The 22,042-nt window shown below is 30.9% G+C and overlaps 2 protein-coding genes across 3 annotated transcripts; one reads left to right on the forward strand and one right to left on the reverse strand.

Moving 5' to 3' along the window:
- Positions 1-1,722: 1,722 nt before the first annotated feature.
- LOC118039959 (transcription factor HHO2) lies at positions 1,723-4,265 on the forward strand. The gene is made up of 5 exons (XM_035046808.2): positions 1,723-2,365; positions 2,457-2,764; positions 2,854-3,157; positions 3,263-3,339; positions 3,798-4,265. The coding sequence occupies exons 1-5, from the start codon at positions 2,245-2,247 to the stop codon at positions 4,143-4,145; spliced, it is 1,158 nt and encodes a 385-aa protein (XP_034902699.1). The 5' UTR covers positions 1,723-2,244; the 3' UTR covers positions 4,146-4,265.
- Positions 4,266-14,274: 10,009 nt separating this feature from the next.
- On the reverse strand, positions 14,275-18,097 carry LOC118039958 (uncharacterized). 2 transcript variants are annotated; one of them, XM_073410701.1, is made up of 7 exons: positions 17,656-18,097; positions 17,416-17,541; positions 17,018-17,176; positions 15,980-16,116; positions 15,690-15,881; positions 15,508-15,598; positions 14,275-14,584 (listed from the first exon to the last, which is right to left on the reverse strand). In XM_073410701.1, exons 1-7 carry the CDS (start codon positions 17,923-17,925, stop codon positions 14,504-14,506), a joined length of 1,056 nt encoding a protein of 351 aa, XP_073266802.1. In that variant the 5' UTR covers positions 17,926-18,097; the 3' UTR covers positions 14,275-14,503. The 2 variants fall into 2 exon arrangements, with proteins under 2 accessions (XP_073266802.1, XP_034902698.1); XM_035046807.2 differs by having other exon boundaries at positions 15,980-16,098; positions 17,656-18,091.
- Between the last annotated feature and the right edge of the window lie 3,945 nt (positions 18,098-22,042).

Genomic DNA, 22,042 nt, shown 5'->3' on the forward strand with positions numbered 1-22,042 from the left:
TATGATGTTTTAGGTCTAACTCTTGATGTTTTGATTTTTAATTTGGATTCTTTGTTTTTTTATCAAATTTTAGTTTCTTTATCAATTTCATCCTTGGATCCATGATCCTATTTTTATTTTTTTAATATTTGGTCCTCGTTATCTTGATTTTTATTTTTGTTGTGGATTCTTTTGTGAATTTAATTTTTCTTTTTAATGTACCCTTCAATTCAATATTTTATGAATTTAAGGTTTGACCCTGAATATTTTGATTTATAATTTTGATTTTTAGCCTTTTTATCAAAAATTAATTTGTTTTCTATATTTCATCCTTAGATCCATGGTCTTATTTTTTTATGATTTTAGTCCTCATTTCTATTTATTTTTTATTTTGGATTTTGGATTTGTATTTGTTAATTTAATGCTTTTTGTTTTTTCAAATTTGCCCTTCAATTCAAAATTTTAGTTTGTCCCCTTAATTTTTTTTTTTTTCAAAAAATGAGGTCTTTATTCTCTAGTTACTATTTTTTTTATTCTTGAGTTTTTTTTTTTTATTTCATTATTCGACATTTGATTTATTAGGATTTGATCTCCTTTGTTTTTTTCATTGTTTCTATGTTCTACCCAAGAGTTAATCTGGGACAACTATTAGGTCACGGGTTGAGTGAATTAACCTTGAGTGAACCCAAGTCAATCAAATATTTTTTGTTTTATAAAAAAATTAAAATAATATCATTTTTTTTAAAAAAAAAAGTCAATGAGTTTTTTACCTATTTTAACTGGATTTATCTCAAGTTAAAAGTCGACCTGTCTTGTATTGGATCAATTATCTCCCAGTTTCTTTGAAAACACTAGGCAACACTTAAGCATTGTTTTTTTTTACGCTAGAAGGATGATTACAAACAATATTGGACAGTTCTCTAATTTACCTAGTGATTTTTTAAAGCAACAATAAAAATTACCGCCATTTATTTTTTTTAATTTTAAAAATATCAAAACTAACATACAACTCTAGTAAAATTAGAAAGTAAAAAATAATTATTCTAATTTCAGGGGCTAAGAGTGAGAACAAGGAAAAGAAAGTTATTTTGATCATGTTCGAAGATAATAATTTTTTTTTTAAAATAACAGTGAAAATCTTGAAAAAACGACATAGGTTAGAAAAATATTTTAAAAAATAATACAGTTTTTAACTCATTCATATTTCTGAATATTGTTCTTGTACATAACCACTATTATTAATAATAGTTGTATAATTATGTTTCAAAATATATGTTTTTTCACAAATTAAATTAACCTAAACAAAAATTAATTTAGAATTCTATTGAAAATATAAGGTCAAAAGATGAGATTCAAAAACTCAATCGCCAATAAAAAAAAGAGAAGATAAGATAATGTGATAACAAAGAGAAACAAAAAAGGAAAAAAAGAAAAAAGAAAAATGGGTCATCAGGAGCAAACTGATAAAATATTTTTGACACATATATCATGATAACCTTTTTTTTTTCTCTCATTCTTCTTTTTCATGTTACATCAGTTTATCTTTTTTTCATGTTTATTGGATATTAAATTTTATTTTTCGATTATTGAATATTTATAAAATTTTAATATGAATTTGAACGAGACGTTTTTTAAAATATACAACTCGCCCAGATAATGAAAGGACAAAACGCTGACATCATTGCCAGCCCACAACGGAGAGACGAAAATGGAATCACACCCTCGAATATTCAACCCCGTACCTTCTTCTTTCTCTCTCTAAACAAGGATACACCGCACATCCAAGATTCGTTTCTGTACGCGACGCCCCGACTTCGATCTCATACCTTCGTAACCAAGCCATGCTTTTGCTTTTCTCCTCTCCTCTCCTCTCCCCTTCTCTCTTACTACAGCCATAGTTTCTGAGGCTATATCCCTTTTTATTTATCTTATTCTTTTACAGGTCTCACCAGTATCCCCCCCCCCTCTCTCTCAGGTAAAGCTAGCTAGCTAGCTTTACTGTGTGTGTATATATCACACAAGTAGTATTTTTTTTTGCTTGGTTGTCAAGTTTATTCCATCTTGTGATTCTACTTAGATCCCATATTCTTATTGTATTTTCGGATCTATCTATGCTTTCTAACCAGATCCACCCACCTGTGCTTCTACTTATAATCTATCTTCGCTTCTTCTACTACCATCACCACCAAGAATAACATCAAGAAGTCAAAAGGAAATTAATACCTCTTCTCGAGACTGGATAGTTAGTTATTTGAACAAAAAAGAATGGATTTTGCTAAGAAAATACAAAGGTGTAGTGAATATGTAGAAGCTTTAGAAGAAGAAAGACGCAAGATTCAAGTCTTTGAACGCGAGCTTCCCTTGTGTTTAGAGCTTGTTACTCAAGGTTTGTGCCTTTTTTAAGAAAAAATCTTGGACCTCTTTTTTTGGCGAGCTAAGGAAAGATTGAATTTCTGAAGTTTGAGTGTTTGTTGCAGCGATTGAGGCATGTAAGAGGGAGTTATCAGGGACAACTACGGAGTATAACATGCATGGACAATCAGAATGCTCTGAGCAGACATCAAGTGAAGGGCCGGTTTTAGAGGAATTTATTCCTATCAAGAGAACTCGCTCTTATGATGAAAATGATAATGAAAATGACGATCATCAAGAGCAGCAATCACATAATAATAGTAAGAGAAACAAGACTAGCATCAGCAGCAGTAACAATGATCACAAGAAGAAATCTGATTGGCTTAGATCTGTCCAGTTGTGGAATCACTCCCCGGATCCACCACAAAAACAGGTACTGTAATGGCCAACCCTTCTGTGGGTTAATGAGAAAATTGAGACAAAAAAACAATGGTTTTTACTTTGCGTGTTTGATTCTTGCAGGATCTGCCAAGAAAGGCAGCGGTGACAGAAGTGAAAAGAAATGGGGCTGGAGGTGCATTTCAGCCCTTCCACAGGGAGAAAAGCATAGGGAAGACTAGTAATCAGGCAATTGCTAAGGCACCAACTTCAGTGCCCGCTTCCACAACAAGTTCAACAGCGGTTGTTGCGACAGGAGGGATTGGTGGTGGAAGCAATAAAAAGGAAGACATAGATGGGGGGAATCAAAGAAAGCAAAGAAGGTGCTGGTCACCTGAGCTGCATAGAAGGTTCTTACATGCTCTTCGACAGCTTGGTGGTTCACATGGTGAGTTAGTGAGTGATTCTTTTTTAGGGGAGGTTATGGGTTTGTTGTGCCTTTGCTGTGAATTGAATTTGTGTTGATATGTGGTTGTGATTTAATGTAATGCAGCTGCAACACCAAAGCAAATTAGGGAGCTAATGAAGGTGGATGGACTTACTAATGATGAAGTCAAGAGTCATTTACAGGTTGGTATCTATGATTATACATACGCTGGTATTCATAAAATTTATCTTCAATTAGGAAAATGGAAGATGGTTATCAAAATCCACCAGGTTGATAATTTGAACCCGCGTTGCTTGGAAAAAAGTTGAAGCTGGGTAGAAAGCTTGCTTGAATGCCAGTGGAAAAATTAATGAACATGTAGTTGGGTTCGTAGACAGGATTGTCTACTATTTGCTTAGGAATTCTGAATTTGGAAAAATACAGATCTGGCCTAACGGATTCAAGATAATGATCTTCATGCGCAGAAATAGAATGAAGTATATGCTGGGTTTTTTTAAAAAAAAAAGGCGAGAATTTATATTATGCCGGCCATGTAGTGGATGGAAAAAACCAGCAAAGGAACTAAAAATTTCAGCTGTTCATGTCTTGTATGTGAAATCAAGCAAAGCATTAATCCTGTTTTATGTTTCATTTGTTTCAGAAATACCGTCTGCATACAACAAGACCAAGCCCTACTATCCACAATAACAGCAATCAACAGGCACCGCAATTTGTAGTTGTTGGTGGTATCTGGGTTCCACCACCCGAATATGCAGCAGTGGCTGCCACAACCGGCACAGCGGAAACTCCCCCTATTTCCGCTGCCAACGGAATCTATGAACCAATAGCCGCAGCACCACCCGCATTCCCTCAAAAGCCACACCATGTACAATCTGAGCCCTTGCAATCAGAAGGAAGGGGCAGTCATAGTGAAGGGGGTGCTCATTCTAACAATTCCCCTGCTACATCTTCCTCCACACATACAACAACAACATCCCCAGTGTTCTGACTACCATTGCATAAGAGTGGTTTAGAATTTTTGTAAGCAACACTATAGATCAAAGGCTATATGTGTGATAGACATCATTCTGAATCTTCGGGTGCAACTTGTTTTTCTTGTTTTCTGATTTGTTATTTTCTCGTTACCATTTTTTTCTTTGGCAACTCGTCAGCTGAAAAGATGAATTAGGATCCATGTACTTTACGACGACCATTGAGGTTAGTTTCCATAAGATTGAAGACAGACAAATAAATTACACTGGTAAGAGATCAGAAGACAATGCAGCAGGCATCAACTGCTTACCGGACACAAATCTATATATTCCAACATACGAACTCCTGTTGTTCTGGTGCAGGTCATTCATCGTGTGTATCTAGGACACGAAAGGTCAAGTGCGCATCTATTTTTCATTTTTTCGCCACTTTGCTTGCAATCGAATGGTCCTTTTCTTACAATTCTTTTATTGGAAACGGCTTGATTTCGAAGAAAACATCATTGGAGTTCAGGGAAATGCTTGATTAATTTCCAAGCAATGGCCTTCGTCTAACAATATCACCATCAACATTGACCAACGGCCATTTAAGCAACAGATTAATTCCTCACTCTCCGTATATTAACAATCAAAGAGACAATTAAAGATATTTGTTCAATTTTTTAATTTTTCGGAGATGGAATTCCAGGAAATACCAATAAAAACTAGGTGGGCATGATCTAATAACAATAATATCTCTAATTGCTGTCCAAGCGCGGATGCCACAGTTCTTTCTCAATTATTACCGAGAAAAAGCGGCACTGCCCACAATATCGGATATCTTTTCGCCCAGATCTTTCGTACTGAAGGGATACAATGTGAAAATGAGAGAATGTGATAAGCACCTTTCTGCATTTAAATAACTCTTACCTTACCATACGAAAGCAGGTGCTAAACATGTTCAAATGTTGAATATAATGTGTTTACCATGTATAGAGGCCCCACTTTTTATTGTAAAACCGCAATTTTCTTGAAACAAATTTGCAGTCAGCCACGTCCGTGACCTTTTCCTTTCAAAAGATTTTGATTGGAGCATCGTTTTTGTAGCCAAAAAATAAAATAAAATAAAATTGAAGACAATTGAGTTGATACTGGAAGGTTGCTAAAAAATCTTAGGTATAAGAAAAGAGTAACCCTAACTTCACTGCTAAAACTAGTGTCTTAATTGGACCCTCTCGAAAATTAGTGTATTTTGTTCATGGACCAATGGATGCAGGGGACTGTCGATGAGGAATGATTTCTAGCATTACTTGAATGGGGATTGGCACAAGAAATATATATATACTAGCCTTGGTACCCGCGCTATGCCGCGGGTATTTTTTTGTATAAAAATATAAAAAAAAACAACAAAAATTTAAAAAATTTTGGGTTTTTTGTAAGGCCATACCCAAGAATCTTGGGTTTGGCTGCAATGCCTGACCTAAAAGTAATATTTATAATATTAATAATAAATTAAACTTACATGATCCAAGTTTAAGTGAGCTTAATTGGCAACACCGGACTTAAGAATTTTGGGATGTGGGTCTGGCTATAAGGTCGTGTTATAAAAGTGTGATAATTAAATAAACTAATTTAAAAAAAAAACAAAGAAAAAAAATCAACATGAAGGAAAAAACTAATGAAGAAAAAGAAAAAAAAAATGAATTAATTGGGTTAACCTTTTAAACCAGGTTATCCCGTAAAACCTGAGATTCGCGTAATGAAAAGTTTGATAACTAAATAGAAAAAAAATGACGGGTTTTACCCAGAATTAATTGGGTTAACCCATCAAACCAAGTTAACCTGTCAAGCTCAGGATACGTATCATGAAAGTATGAAAGTCTGATAATTAAATAGAAAGAAAATTAACTTTAACAAACTAAACTAAATGAAAAAAATAACTCGTCAAATCAGGTCAACCCATCAAACTCGAGATCCGTATCATGAAAATCTGATAACCAAAAAAAAAATTTAACATTAACAAACTAAATCAAACAAAAAAATTCATTAAAAAAAATTAAATTTCTATTTAGTTATCAAACTTTCATGACGCAAATCCCAGGTTTTACGGGATAACCTGGTTTAAAGGGTTAACCCAATTAATTTAATTTCTTTTTCTTTTTCTTCATTAGTTTTTTCTCTTTCAGTTGATTTTTTTTCTTTGTTTTTTTTAATTAATCTATTTAATTATCACACTTTTATGACACGACCTTATAGCCAGACCCACATCCAATATTTCTGGGTCCAGTGTTACAGTGTCTTGAGTTTGGCTGCAACACCTGACCTAAAAATAATATTTATAATATTAATAATAACATCAAACTTGCATGACCCAAGTTTAAGTGGGGGTGGCTGCAATACCAGATCCAATAGTCTCGGATGTAGGTCTGGCTGCAAGGTCGTGTCATATAAGTGTGATAATTAAATAGATTGATTAAAAAAAAAAAACTAACAGAAAAAAAACTAATGAAGAAAAAAGAAAAAAAATGAATTAACTGGATTAACCCGTCAAATCTGGAATTCGCATCATGAAAGTTTGATAACTAAATAAATGAAAAAATTAACGGGTTTTACCTAAAGTTAATTGGGTCAACCCATCAAAACCAAGTTAACCCGTCAAGCCAGGATATATGTTATGAAAAGTCTGATAATTAAATAGAAAAAATTTAATACCAACAAACTAAATCAAACAAAAAAATTCATTTAAAAAATAAAAAAAAATTAAAAACAAAAAAAAAATAAGACAGTTAAATAATATAATATAATATAATAATAATATATTTAATAATGAGTAAAGTGAGGCGTGAAAAAAAAAAAAAACTTTACTGATGCTTAGGAATAATATAATATAATATAATATAATAATAATAATATATTAAAAATGAGTACAGTGAGGCTTAAAAGAAAAAAAAAAAAAAAAAAAAGACTTTAATTCACTGATGCACAGTAGGCGTGGGAAGCTACAGTGTTTTCCCCACGCGTTTTAGAGTTCTACTAGCCTTGGTACCCGCGCTATGCTGCGGGTCATTTTTTTTTTGTATAAAAATATAAAAAAAAAACAATAAAAATTTTAAAAAATCTTAGATTTTTTTGCAAGGCCATACCCAAGAATCTTGGGTTTGGCTGCAACGCCTGACCTAAAAGTAATATTTAGAATATTAATAATAAAATTACACTTACATGACCCAAGTTTAAGTGAGCCTAATTGCAACACCGGACTCAAGAATTTTGGATGTGGGTCTGGCTATAAGGTCGTGTTATAAAAGTGTGATAATTAAATAAATTAATTAAAAAAAAACAAAGAAAAAAAATCAACAAAAAAGGAAAAAACTAATGAAGAAAAAGAAAAAAAAAATGAATTAATTGGGTTAACCTTTTAAAACCAGGTTATCCCGTAAAACCTGAGATTCGCGTAATAAAAGTTTGATAACTAAATAGAAAAAAAATAACGGGTTTACCCAGAATTAATTGGGTTAACCCATCAAATCAAGTTAACCTGTCAAGCTCAGGACACGTATCATGAAAGTATGAAAGTCTGATAATTAAATAGAAAGAAAATTAACTTTAACAAACTAAACTAAATGAAAAAAATAACTCGTCAAATCAGGTCAACCCATCAAACTCGAGATCCGTATCATGAAAATCTGATAACCAAATAAAAAAATTTAACATTAACAAACTAAATCAAACAAAAAAATTCATTTAAAAAAATTAAATTCTATTTAGTTATCAAACTTTCATGACGCAAATCTCAGGTTTTACGGGATAACCTGGTTTAAAGGGTTAACCCAATTAATTTAATTTCTTTTTCTTTTTCTTCATTAGTTTTTCTCTTTCAGTTGATTTTTTTTCTTTGTTTTTTTTAATTAATCTATTTAATTATCACACTTTTATGACACGACCTTATAGCCAGACCCACATCCAATATTCCTCGGTCCAGTGTTACAGTGTCTTGAGTTTGGCTGCAACACCTGACCTAAAAATAATATTTATAATATTAATAATAACATCAAACTTGCATGATCCAAGTTTAAGTGGGGGTGGCTGCAATACCAGATCCAATAGTCTTGGATGTAGGTCTGGCTGCAAGGTCGTGTCATATAAGTGTGATAATTAAATAGATTGATTAAAAAGAAGAAAAAAAACTAACAGAAAAAAAAAAACTAATGAAGAAAAAGAAAAAAAATGAATTAACTGGATTAACACGTCAAATCTGGAATTCGCATCATGAAAGTTTGATAACTAAATAAAAAAAAAATTAACGGGTTTACCTAAAGTTAATTGGGTCAACCCATCAAACCAAGTTAACCCGTCAAGCCAGGATACATGTTATGAAAGTCTGATAATGAAATATAAAAAATTTAATACCAACAAACTAAATCAAACAAAAAAAATTCATTAAAAAAATAAAAAAAATAAAAAACGAAAAAAAATAAGACAATTAAATAATATAATAATATATATATTAATAATGAGTAAAGTGAGGCGTAAAAAAAAAAATTCATTCACTTATGCTTAGGAATAATATAATATATAATATAATAATATATTAATATAATATAATAATAATATAATGAGTGAGGTGAGGCGTAAAAAAAAAAAAAAAATCTTTCATTCATTTACCTGAAGTTAATTGGGTCAACCCATCAAACCAAGTTAACCCGTCAAGCCAGGATACATGTTATGAAAGTCTGATAATGAAATAGAAAAAATTTAATACCAACAAACTAAATCAAAAAAAAAATTCATTAAAAAAAATAAAAAAAAATAAAAAACAAAAAAAAATAAACAGTTAAATAATATAATATAATATAATAATAATATATTAATAATGAGTAAAGTGAGGCGTAAAAAAAAAAAATTCATTCACTTATGCTTAGGAATAATATAATATAATATAATAATAATATATTAATATAATATAATGAGTAAAGTGAGGTGAGGCGTAAAAAAAAAAAAAAAAAGTGAGGCGTAAAAAAAAAAAAAATTTCATTCACTTATGCTGAGGAATAATATAATATAATATAATATAATAATAATATATTAATATAATATAATAATAATATAATGAGTAATAATAATATAATGAGTAAAGTGAGGTGAGGCGTAAAAAAAAAAAAAAAAAAAAAATCTTTCATTAATTTATGCACAGGAGGCGTGGGAAAGCTACAGTACTTTCCCCACGCGTTTTAGAGTTCTATAATATATATATATAGGAGCGGAGAGTTATAGGGTCATGAGATGCAAGGATTCGTCAAACCTTACAAAAGACGTTGCTTGCCGAGATAGCTAGCTAGTGATGTGGATCCCAGTGGTCTCATTGAATCAATTCTGATAAAGCTTGGTCAACGACACCACTTATAAACGTGTTTTTGGTAGTTTCTGCATTGATTGAAGAAAATATTGCAACCAGTAATTACAGGGGGCATTCACCAATATAGTTGGTGATCCATGTGCCATTTTGGACGGGGATGTACACTAGCTGTCCTAATGACAACATGTTACACGATAAAGGCAGCAGTGTTTATTATTACAGTGATATATAATTGTTTTTTAAAATATTTTTTATTTATAAATACATTAAAATAATATATATTTTTTAATTTTATTTTTAATATTAACATATCAAAATAATTTTAAAATATAAAAAATAATTTCAAACAAATTATGATATTGGTGATGTTTTAAGTAATATTTTGCTTGTATGGTGGTGATATTGGCACCCATTTAAAAAAAACCTCGCAGCTAAAAAATAATTTGTATTTGGTTTAGAAAGATGTTGATAACATATGAAATTGTGTTCTCTCTACGATATCACAGAAATGGAGAAAACATCAATTTAAATTAAATATTATCCCCGCAAATATTTTTCACAATCAAATAAATTTTAAAACAACGATTGTACCAAACAAATGGCCAATCACGATACGAAAGCATACTTCAAATACCAAAATGAGCATGCAGGTCCGAATATGCAAGAATATTATGTTTTTGTGCCAAGCCAACACGTCATAGCAGAGGACAAGGGTGTGAAGTCGCTGCAATTTCTATAATTTGTCTCACTACACGTTCCTTGCAATAAAAAAAAAAAAAAAAAAAAAAAAAACAGAACAAATAAATATACTCTCCCTATGTGTACAATTCCATGGCCCACCTCCGAATATACCGCGTATAGTATCATATTTTAATTTTAATCTGCCGACTTTGATTGGGAGCTTTTTTCTTATATAAAATATAAACCTGAAATGTGCATCGTAAGTAATCATTATCTTGGTGTCCCGGTATATTCTCTCTGCGTTTTAAATTATTTTCAGGCAAGCGAGGTGTTAAAGGCGTGGTATATTTGTTTTTTTTAATATATTAAAATAATATTTTTTATTTTTAAAACATTATTTTTACTATAAAAAAAATAAAAAAAATATTAAATATAAAAAAATAATTTTATATAATAATATAAATTTTATTAAACACCGTTTATAATGATATTTATAGTGCAATTCTAAACAACACCGCAGCCCTCGTGAGATCCACTCATACCTAAAAATCTTACCCTGTCTATGATTCCATACCAATTATAATATATTTTACGTGTCAAGATGGTGTACTTGGTACACATGGGACCAACCAACTATACATTTACACCTCATCTCGTGTGTTTGAAAATATATTGATTTTAGTTTTTTTAAAAATATATATTTTGAATATAAATATATTAAAATAATTCAAAAAAATAAAAAAATAATATTTAATTTTTTTTTCAGAAAATTCCAGTATTTATTTTGTCGTCCAAAGTAGATTTAATGATGTGGTAACTTATATTTTTTATCAACCAATAAATAAATAAAATTACATTAACCCCATTGCATTTTAAATCTTGATTTTGTAAAAATAATATATTTTTTATTAATGAAGACTTTTTTTTTTTATTTTACATACAAAAATCCTTCTGTAAAATTTTTTACAAAACATATATTTTTTTTAGATGTATTTTTTAAAACCACAATTTAAAATATTTTTTTTAAACCACAATGCCAAATAGGCATTTACATCTCTTTATTGGTCTACAAAAAATCGCATACATATATGTATAAAGTGTCCTCTGTTTAAATTGACAGGGTTTTCATCGATGAGTAATATTTTAGTATTTTAGTATTTTATCTTGTAAAACAGAGACATGAATCCATGGGACTTGGAGTTGAACTTGCAAAATACACCCTGTAGTACAGGAAGAGAGGGGGGTGGGTGTGATTAAAACAACCAGACGTGGAGTGTTTATATATATATATATATATATATATAAACACGTATATATTCTAAATATTTAAAAAAATATACTTAGAAAAATAATACAATCTAAAAAGTCGCAAAATAATATATATAATTAGTTAGTTACATGTGTTATCAGAGACTTTCAAACTGTAAAATGACATGTAACAATTTACCATAAAAAAAAACATCTTGAATGTATATTGAAATTTAAATGATAACACTATTAATATTATCAAAAAGATTTTGATAAGATAAATCTAACAACATAAATAAAAATCACCAACAGTAATCACAATGGTCTGCACAAGCCCTTTCAAAGGTAAACAGGTCACTAGGTATTTTGAGTAACTCGTGTGATCTACTTTAATCATCATTTATAATCTTTTTTTTATGTTATTGAATCTATCATGTCAAATTTTTTTTAATAATATTGATAGTGTTGCCATCAAAACTTTGATGTGCATTAAAATTTATCTATATCTTTCATTTTTCTCTTCACAATTTTCAATGAGAAGATATGAGAGAGAAAATAATAAAAAAAATATGGAAAACATATTAAAAACTTCAATAATATAATCATAAATACTATTAAAAAGATATTGATAAGATAAATTTATTAATATCAAAGAAGCTCATCAATTGTGATCATGGTGGGTCATACAAGCTTTCTAAAAACAAGTGAGGCACTGGTTATCTTTAAACAATTTGTATGATCCACTCCAATCTCTATCGATAATCTATGTTGGTATTATTAAATGTGTCTCATTAAATTTTTTTGACAATAGCAATGATATCATTATCAATGTTTTAATTTGTCTCTATATTTTTTTTTTCTCTGTTTTTTTGTATTATTATAAATTGTGTCATATCATTTTATAATTTAACAGAGTTGTTACCGACACATATAACTTGTGAGGCATAAATATCAATATTTTGTCTCAACGTGCTAAATTGCAAAAAAAAAAAAACTACGGAAGACGTGTCTCTTCAGTGAATCTTAAGGCTAAATGACTCCTGCAGCTACTTAAAACTAATAAAGTCATTTCTTGGTTTACGTGGTGAAGTGTCATTCTGATGGGACTTCTGAATACTCCGATGGCCTAACAGAAAAATCAGAAGAATATCATTTTTTTTTTTTTGTCATGTCAAAGGCATGATGCTTTTTATAAATTTTGATACTTTAAGTGTTACCGTGTATTCCGAGAGAGAGAGTGTGTAAACACAGCATGTTGATGCTTTTATTGCATGACCACTTCAGAAAAAAACACCTCAAATCTTAATTGATGAAGGCTCTCCATGGAAAAGGCTACTTTCAGTATAAGACAAGTCTGGGTTCGTGCTTGTGCTTGTGCTTGTGGGCATTCCCTTTTAGACCTGTTTTGGTGCATTGACCTGTCCATATGAGTTCAAGGACGGACAACGTACGAAGAAGAAATGATTTGAAAATTATAAGAGATATAGCTTAATTTATCAAAATTTAAATTTGTTTTTTTAAAGACTATTTTATAAATTTTAGAATTATTGAAGAGTTATATAATCATTAACTCCAAAACATATATAATTAGTCAAATTACATACAAATTAATTTAAATGCCTATGTCAATAAATAAAAAAAAAAACCAAGAAGCCTGCAAATGGTTTAATCCGTCTGCTTTCCAGCATTTATTACAGCATGTGATCCCTTCAAAGAGAAATTGTTAAAGGTTTGGAAATGCAGCTGCATTAAATACTCGGTCGATAGAGCTTTGCCGCCCCTGTAGTCCTCCTACCCAGCCCTATGTGGTTCGGATATTGGATGGTCTAACAAAAAAAACTATCCTGCTTTTTGTTAAAAAAATTTTATAATAAATAATAACTTGTCATCTTTTTACAGGTCGCAAGTCTAGTTATCGAATACTTACGAACAACTTTGCCATCTAAACTAGTTTCCATCATGAACCTGTGCACCTGCAAGAAGTAACCGATTTCCATATTTTATTATTGATGAACCCAAATAAAATATAATTAAAACTCCAAATAAAAAAAAAATAAATTCAAATATATATATATATATATATATATATAATACTCAAGGAATATAAATTCGGGCATGGTAGCATGATTCATACGGGGATGGACGTGGCAGTTGGTCACCCAAGCACTCCCTTGAATTTGAGCACATACCCGAGCCTGACATGTTTGGGATCAAGAGACCACCCCGAACCCATCATGTTTAGGTTGAGATAGCATGCCTGAATGTATTTTTTATTTTTAATGAACTAGAGTTCAACGCTTGTTAGAGATTTTTTTAAGATTCCATATGGTTTTCTAGTTATCAATCACCTGACGTACCAGATATTATCTACTATTATTACAGTTATCACGTTAACTTATTAAACATTACCTATTAGTAGTTATCTAATCCTGACTTTTCTATATCAAGTTATTAGACATTTTAATTAGAAAAAATAAATTAAATTGCTTTAACACAGCAGTCATATTCTTAAACATGAGACTCAACGATTATATTTCGTATCATTGAAGAATTACTTGCGTTTTAATGAGATACATGACAGTATAATTTCAAAGAAAGTGCAAAACCATGATGAAACTCGCCAGTGAGTGCACTGTACGCACGGACACAAATCGGAAACAAAATTTTCCAGTTTCCATATAAAATTGCCACGGCAGTTTTTATACCATCTTGGGTTGGCAAACTTCTCAAGTATGCAAGACTACATTTTAATTAGTATCTAAATCCCATTGCACTACTGTACATTAATGAAGGCATCTTCAGCAATAATGAATTAATTGCAAAGTCATTTTCTACTCATTTTTATAGATAATATTCAGAAAAGACCCACGTAATACATAACAAGGGAGCCAAAAATGTCCGTAATACTTCAACGGTCAAAGAAAAATCCAATTCAAGTTACAGAGATCATTCCCTTTACTCTGGTTGTCTTTTACCCCCTCACCCTTACTAGTCCTAGATGATCCGTTTCAACGTCATCAGCTAGCTAAAGAAAGAAAAGAGATATGGAAATTTACATATTTGATGAAACAGTATGTTTACTAAAATATGATCCGTACGAGCAACTTGAAAATTTCAAGGTGCTGAAATTTCCAGCGGCACACCAGGGGTAGGCTCAAGTGCCTGAGTATCTGGTAATTCCTTCGCTAAAAGCTCCTACAAAAATAGAAGATTTTGATGTCTCAATGTTCAGCTTTAGATGCAGGAAAAATTCAACAGATAGAGAACTATATTGACTATTCACCAAATAAATCCGCTCGTAGTGTCCCTGAAAGCCCAGCTAGCTAGCACCCCAGCACACGATGATATCAATTTAAGTCACCACCAGTCACACAAATATGACAACCTCATACTGACATCTATGTATTTACAATGTAGCTCATATACCTTCCACACAGGGATATCCACCACAGAAGTTTGACATCACTCAGTTGGACTTGACATAGCTTAGACAAGATTCTTTGCACAAATACAACCAAGTGATTTGTAATTTTTACGATATATCAAGTAATATTGCAGATGTGCATAAAAGTAAGATATTTTTAGTTGTCTTTCCGTTTTTTTCTTCAAATTATAAACTTATTATTCTTTCATTTTCAAATAAAACTTGACTCGAATAAATTGGTTGAACAGATTTTCATTTTTCCTTTTTCTTCTCCAGCTTTTCCTACTATGAAATTGTACTGCTTTTGGGCAGAGTTTGATTAAATCTTGAAGGAAGTGACAACAATCAACTTTTGTCACAATGATTAGGCTGTTTTTGATAAATCACAAAATGGATTCATGAAGAGGCTCCCTATCTTCCAGTACTCAGTTGAGAATAAGGGAAAGGAGAAAAATAGCAATATTTGCATCGCATTCCAACAATATATATCCCTTATATAATCTACTATTCTCTCCTGTGCTGTACTACATCAATTTAGGAGCACTAGCCTTGCAATTCATCTCATACAGCACATAATAGTTAAAACATGACAGAGTTACCCCATATTGTTTTTGCATTATCCAGAATCATTCACCCCTAAACTGATTTTACTCTATGAGAACTTATGTAGTCTGTAGGTAAAAAGATAGCAAACCTTGAATGATTCTACGGTTCCCTCTGACTGAATGATACTGGCAAGAAACCCTTTGCCATCGAGGTCTCCATTTTTCATTGGTACAATAAACCTAGAAAATAAGGACAAGTCAATAAAAATATATAGCAGCCATAAATAAGTACGTCAACAGATATGTAAAAAACAAGGTACAGGCTGAGTACTTGGCACACAGCAACTTCGCAAGTTTAACTGCATCTTCTTGTCCTGAAACCAAAGTAAATTTAGGCAGAAGCTGTTTGATGACTGGTGTGATAACAATGTCAGCATGCTCCTTCTCAAGAAAATCCTTGTTATATACACAGTGAGGCTCATAGTAGAGTGTTAATTGACCTCGTGGAGAATTGATAAGGTATCTGAGTTCATAACCAGATAGTCACTTAATACTGGAATGGGTACTGAACATAGGCAACACACGTAATTATTACAACTTTGCAAGCACAGAAAATCTTACCCATTCTCAGGGCGCTGCCAAGGAGGACCTAGAACTGGCCCTGCTGTTGCTTTAACTCCAACTTTAGAGCCATTTCTGGCATCAAATTCAGAACTCTCACCAGGTTCTAGATAAATGACCTGAAAGGAATCTGAGGGCTTTGTTTGTATTTGAATGAGATGTATTAAATCATCGTTACATGAAAAATACATGACAATTTATCTTTTATCATAGCATTGCATGTCCAATCATAAAGCTTCAAACTGTTTTGAAGTAACTTCAGTGCATGGATTGTTCATCACAACATCTACATTGGGAAGGGGAGAGTAGAGAGTACACATGCACTGGCAAACCTTGTAAGTCCATCCAAAATCATGTTTATGTGGTATACTGGTATGGCCATAGCTTTTTAATGTAACAACGAAGCCATAAATTATGCTCTGCTTCAATCTAACAATGGCGCAGGCTCAAATCTAGAAAAGTGACTGCATGCTATCGGCAAGTGTTTAGTCTGCCTTAACTAACAGGCATGCGCCCATACACGCATGATTGCAACCACTCATGTAGTCTCTTACCCAAGCAGGCCTGTGATACACAGACCATGCACAACCAAGAACTTCGTTTCAAAGGGAGAATGACTAGAGTAACTTCATGACTCTTCCTCTTGTCTTGTAGCAAGTCCAGTAGTTTATTGAGTAAAAGAAGCTTATTACCCTGTTGAATCAATTTCTGAAGCTCTGGAAATGTGACATTACTTCTTACGAGGACAGAAAGATCATAGTTTCTCCCATGAGTGGAGGCATGGGTGATGATGTGCTTAGAAAGAAGAACTATATAGAAGAATCCTACTGAGGAAAAAATGTGACTAGATAGATACTAATGAAGTCAAGATTGATGCTTTAAAGTTTAAAAGCCATTATGCTGTCTTTTATATCTCTTTCCAACAGTAGATAATGTTCATGTCCCATTTTAAAAAAAATGCATTTACTCAAGAAATAAGCATATCTAGTCAATGCAACAAAAAATGAGAGATAAAATTTGCGATCGAGAAAAACTTACATTACTAAAAAGGGGATCCAGCAAAGGCTTAGCATTTGGAGTTGCAATGACTCTGAGATTTGGAGATGATTCAGAAAGTGGCTTTAGGGTCTTTAAGTGGCAATGGTCATCGAGGCTTTGAGTGATCAACAGGCAATCCACTTGAGGAAGATCACTAAGCTTCATTGACATTATATTACCAATTTCCATCAATCACAATCATTCCCACAATAAATTACAGAGGAAAATAATTTTAAAATGCCATTACCGAGCGTAGCCCCACTTTAATAGCTAGCAGACTACAAATTAAATTGACTTTGTATATGCTTGAACGACAAAAAAGGCAAAGAGCATAGGGTCAAAATTCAGCAGGCAGTTAACACTTAACATAACAGTTCAAAGATTAGAAGGAGCAGTACCTGGAAATTCTTAAGGACCTTCTTGGCAGCATCATAAAGCCAGGGAATTCCAAAATCTAAGTTACCCACCAAGATTGGGTCAACCAAAATATTAGCCCCGCCTACCTCCCACAACCAGCTATTCCCCTAAAATTAAAAAGATCGAAATGGATACTTTAAAGAGGGGAAAAAAAACTGAAAACAGATCAATCATGCATAAGGCAAGGGATGCCCAGATGAAGAAGAAACCGAAAATATCACCTCTAAGTAAGTGAGCCTAAACACATCAGTGTCAATGGCAGCAGAAGCGGACCCAACAGTGCTCTCTTCTTCAGAGACAACAACCTTATGACACCTGTTTCTAGGTAACTTGAATGATCTTGAACTGTGGCTGATTGGAGTATTGTAAGATGAGGATAGATCAAGACGGGTGGGTGAGGATAGCTTAAAAGGAGAAAAGGGTCTGGTTGTTCTTCTACAAGAATTATAGAGAAGAGAATAATAATAACTGTATTGAACAAGAACAGCCATGAGATGATAATGAATTTAAGGAAGCAAGATTAAGACAGAGTAAAGACTGTTGTTTAGGTTAGTTTTTTTGTTCTCTGCTCTGGTGTTTCTTCCCGCGAATTCTTCCACTAAACTTCCTTCTGGTCATGAATGGCTAACGACTTTGCTCATTTGCATGGATTTGATTCCGCCACGTGGTTAACAACAACCCATCTTTTCTGATTAAGGCAGATCTGATTGGCTAAGAAAGCAACAATGATTCAAAATGCTTAATTACATCTACATTTAAAAAAAAATTACTTTTGATATTAATAAATTAAAATTATAAAAAATATCAATTTTATATTAAAAAAATAGTTACAGATCCTTCTCTCAGGATAAAACTATTCTGCAGCCTCTGATTGTGTCAGAAAGAGTCGAAAGCAGCTTTGCAGTTTGCACTTCCAAATTTAAAATCAATCTCTAATACTCCTGTTGATTTTTACATTTTAACTTTTTTATTTTTTATTTTAAATTAATATATATTTTTTAATATTTTTAAATTATTTTGATATACTAATATTAAAAAACCCAATCTCTGCTAAAAGGTCATGAACGCTTCACAATTCTAATCTAATTATCTAAATGAGAAAGAATTGCCCGTAAACAATCGAACACTATACGAACACCTTTGTTCGAACAACCCGACAACCTTTGGAATTGAGCCAGTACTAAACAAAAAGGAATATCCTTCTCACCTTATACTCGTATTAAAAAGGTGAGGAAGTCGAGGAGTTTTGTTTACCTTTGCATCCACAAAAATGAAGACCAGTCACAGGGATACTGTACAGTGGCTCCCTGCACGTCCACAAAAATCAAACAATATTAGTTAAATAACTTGAAAAAAAAAAGTAACAAAAGAAAAATAAAAAAAATATCAGAAAAAAACCCAATGAGAATATAATTTTTTTAAAAAAAATAATTCTAAATAAAATAAATTATAATTAAAAGAATTGGGACCACACTTAAAAAATTAAAAAATGATAGGAGATGAAATTGAAAATCATTTGTAATGTAATATATTATTTATAGATTAAAAAATCATAAGGGAGTGAAATTGAAAATCATTTGTAATGTAATATATTATTTATAGATTAAAAAGTTATAGGGGTTAAATAGAAAATAAATATAGAGGGTTAACATATAAAGTGAAATCTTTAGCCTGGATTCAATCAATAAACCTAATTTTCAACTAGTTTAATTTCGAATGATGATATCAATAAAACAATATTAATAAAAAATGATATAAAAACCCAAGGAGAGTGCAATTTAATGAAAAAATTTAAAAATAATCCCACATGAAATAAATATAAATTAAAAGAATAAGGACTAGATTTTAAATATTTAAAAAATTATAGGGAGTGAAATTGAAAAACATCTGTAAAAAATAAACAAACTCGGGCAAACATACTAAATCTGGTTAAATCTTAAAAACTTGCAACTCATGAAACCCTAGATCCGAGTTCAATCAAGAAGTTTATTGTGCGCTGATTTAAAATTTTAAAATTTAAAACTTGTCAAAGCAACAAAAAAATTTGGCAATTAAAGGAACAAAGATTAAATTTGATAGGAAAAAAAAAAAGGAGGGTGAAATCATAAAACAAAACCAATTTAAAAATGATCAAAAGTAAAAACTTGTTGAGGCCAAAAAAATAGCAATCAAAAGAATAAGGATTAAATTTGACGGGGAAAAAAAATGAGGGTGAAATCGCAAAAAAAAATCAATTTAAAAAGATGACTCAAGACAAAAAAATACCAATTAAAAGAATGAGAATCGATTTTTTAAATAAAAAAAACTAAGAGGGATGAAGTTGAAAAGGTGTGCCAATTTTATAGATTGTTCAATATAAAAAAATCAAAATAAAAAGCAAATTGACCAAATCTGAAGAGCCAACAAATTAAAGGGTTGTTCTTGAATTTTTGAGGGGTTAGCATGAAAATCTAGGTGGGGAGAGGAGAGAGGAAGGGGGGAAGAAATAGCTGTGGGCGCCAAACTACCGTGAATGGTTGCACACACACCACCTCATCAAGTCGGGGATGTCAGTACCATTCAAATGCTGTCATGGAAGGTGGCCAGGGGTATAGACCCAATCAAGAAAGAAAGCTAGCATGCAGACCAATTTCTAAAAAAAAAAAGTTAAAAAAAACATGAGAACTTGCAACAAAATAACAATTAAAAAAAACAACAAAGTTAATATTTCAATCAATCTAATGCAAAGGAAAAAAAAGTAAAAAGTGACTTGGGTCAACCTAATCAAGTATGATAACTATGTAAGTAATGTCATAAGAGCGAGATAAGAAAAAAAAAAAAAAGCCAAGGTTGAATCCCAAACAAATCTAGTATTGGATGATAAAATTAAAAGAAATGTTATTAAAAAAAACAAAAAAACATTCAATAAATCAAACTCTGCGATCCAAATTATATGAACGAGATAACTAAATAAAATGCAAATTGAAAAACATAACGCAACTCAATTCTAAAAAAACACAATGCTAAATGATGGAATGCAAAAAAATATTAAATTAAAAAAGAGTGACCTTGAAAAAAAAATTAAAGCCAACCCAAACGAAACCGTCAAACTTACAATCCAAATGATGAGATCATAATAGACAAATAGAAAGGAAATCATAAAAAAATCACGAAGTCTAGTGTAGAAAAACCTTAATCTTTGAAGGATGGAACCAAAAAAAAAAGTAATGTCTAACAGATATAATATTAAATGATGAAATTAAAAAATAAAATTATCAAGGTAAACCCAACAAAAAATGAGAATTAAAAAGACCAAAGACAATTTGGGTCACTTTAAAACTGACAAAAAAATCATATAGAAGACAAATAAGAAAAACATAACTTGATCATTAATGATATAAATGTTGAGTGATGAGATTAGAAAATTATCAATTTAAGAAAACAAAAACAAAAATGAACCAAGTAAATTAGGAGAACCTTCTAAACTTAGTCAAGGATCGGACATGATCGATAATCTCAATTCCCAACTAATTCAATATTTATTAGCCAAAGTAAACCTGAGAAAATTCAGGTAAAAAATTACAAGTAGGAAATAAAAATAATAATGGAGCTCAGTCTTTGGTTTAATAAACATTGAATTATGGAACTTAAAAAACAAGATCTTAAAAAAGAAAAGCACAACAAGCAAACCCTGACAAACCTTCCAAACCTTCCAAACCTCAGATAATTATTAAAACATGCAACCCATAAAATCTCAAACTTGGGTTCAATCAAGAAGCTCATGGAAAAAAAAACAATGAAAAGAACGAAAATCAAATTTGATAGAAAATGAGTGAAAATGTAAAAAATAAATTTTAAAATTAATAAAATAGAACAAATAGCAATTAAAAGAATGTGGATTAAAATCAAATATTGAAAAATTCAAGGGGAGGGAATAGAAAAATAGTTATAATCTTGTACATTGTTTTAAAAAAACTATTCCAAAAATTAAAGGATGGAATAAATAAATAATATCAATTTAAAGAATCATTAAAAAAAAACAACAACAAATAACAATAAATAAAAAGATCCAAGATAATGAGGGTCATTTTCAAGACCAATAAAAACTTGTACAAGAAACAACTAAAAAAATAAACTCAATCTGCAATTAAATAAATGTTAAATGATGAATTAAAAAAAAATTAACATTTGAAAAAAAAAATCAACAATCCATGTAAACCTGGTTGAATCTTTAAAACTTGCAACTTGTGAAATATTTGATCTAGGTTCAATTAAAAAGCTTCATTCCTAACTATTTTAAAAATATCAATTTAAAAAACTTGTATGAGTAAAGAAAATAACAGTTAAAAAAACAAGGATTAAATTTAATAAGAAAAAAATTAAAAGAATGATGAAATTGTAAAAATAAAAAACAATTTAATAATTGATACAAAATAAAATAAACAACAATCAATAGAATGAATATAAAATTTGAAAGATTAAAAAAATAAAAGAGATGAAATTAATTTTTTAAAAAATTTAAAATAAAAAACAGTAATTAAAAGGACGATGACCAAATGTTGAGGAAAGAAAATTGAAATGGTTGGTTTGGAATTTTGAAGTGCATGCGCACTATTTGCGGATGATAGA

The sequence above is a fragment of the Populus alba genome, chromosome 8 (assembly GCF_005239225.2).
Source record: "Populus alba chromosome 8, ASM523922v2, whole genome shotgun sequence".
NCBI lineage: Eukaryota > Viridiplantae > Streptophyta > Magnoliopsida > Malpighiales > Salicaceae > Populus > Populus alba.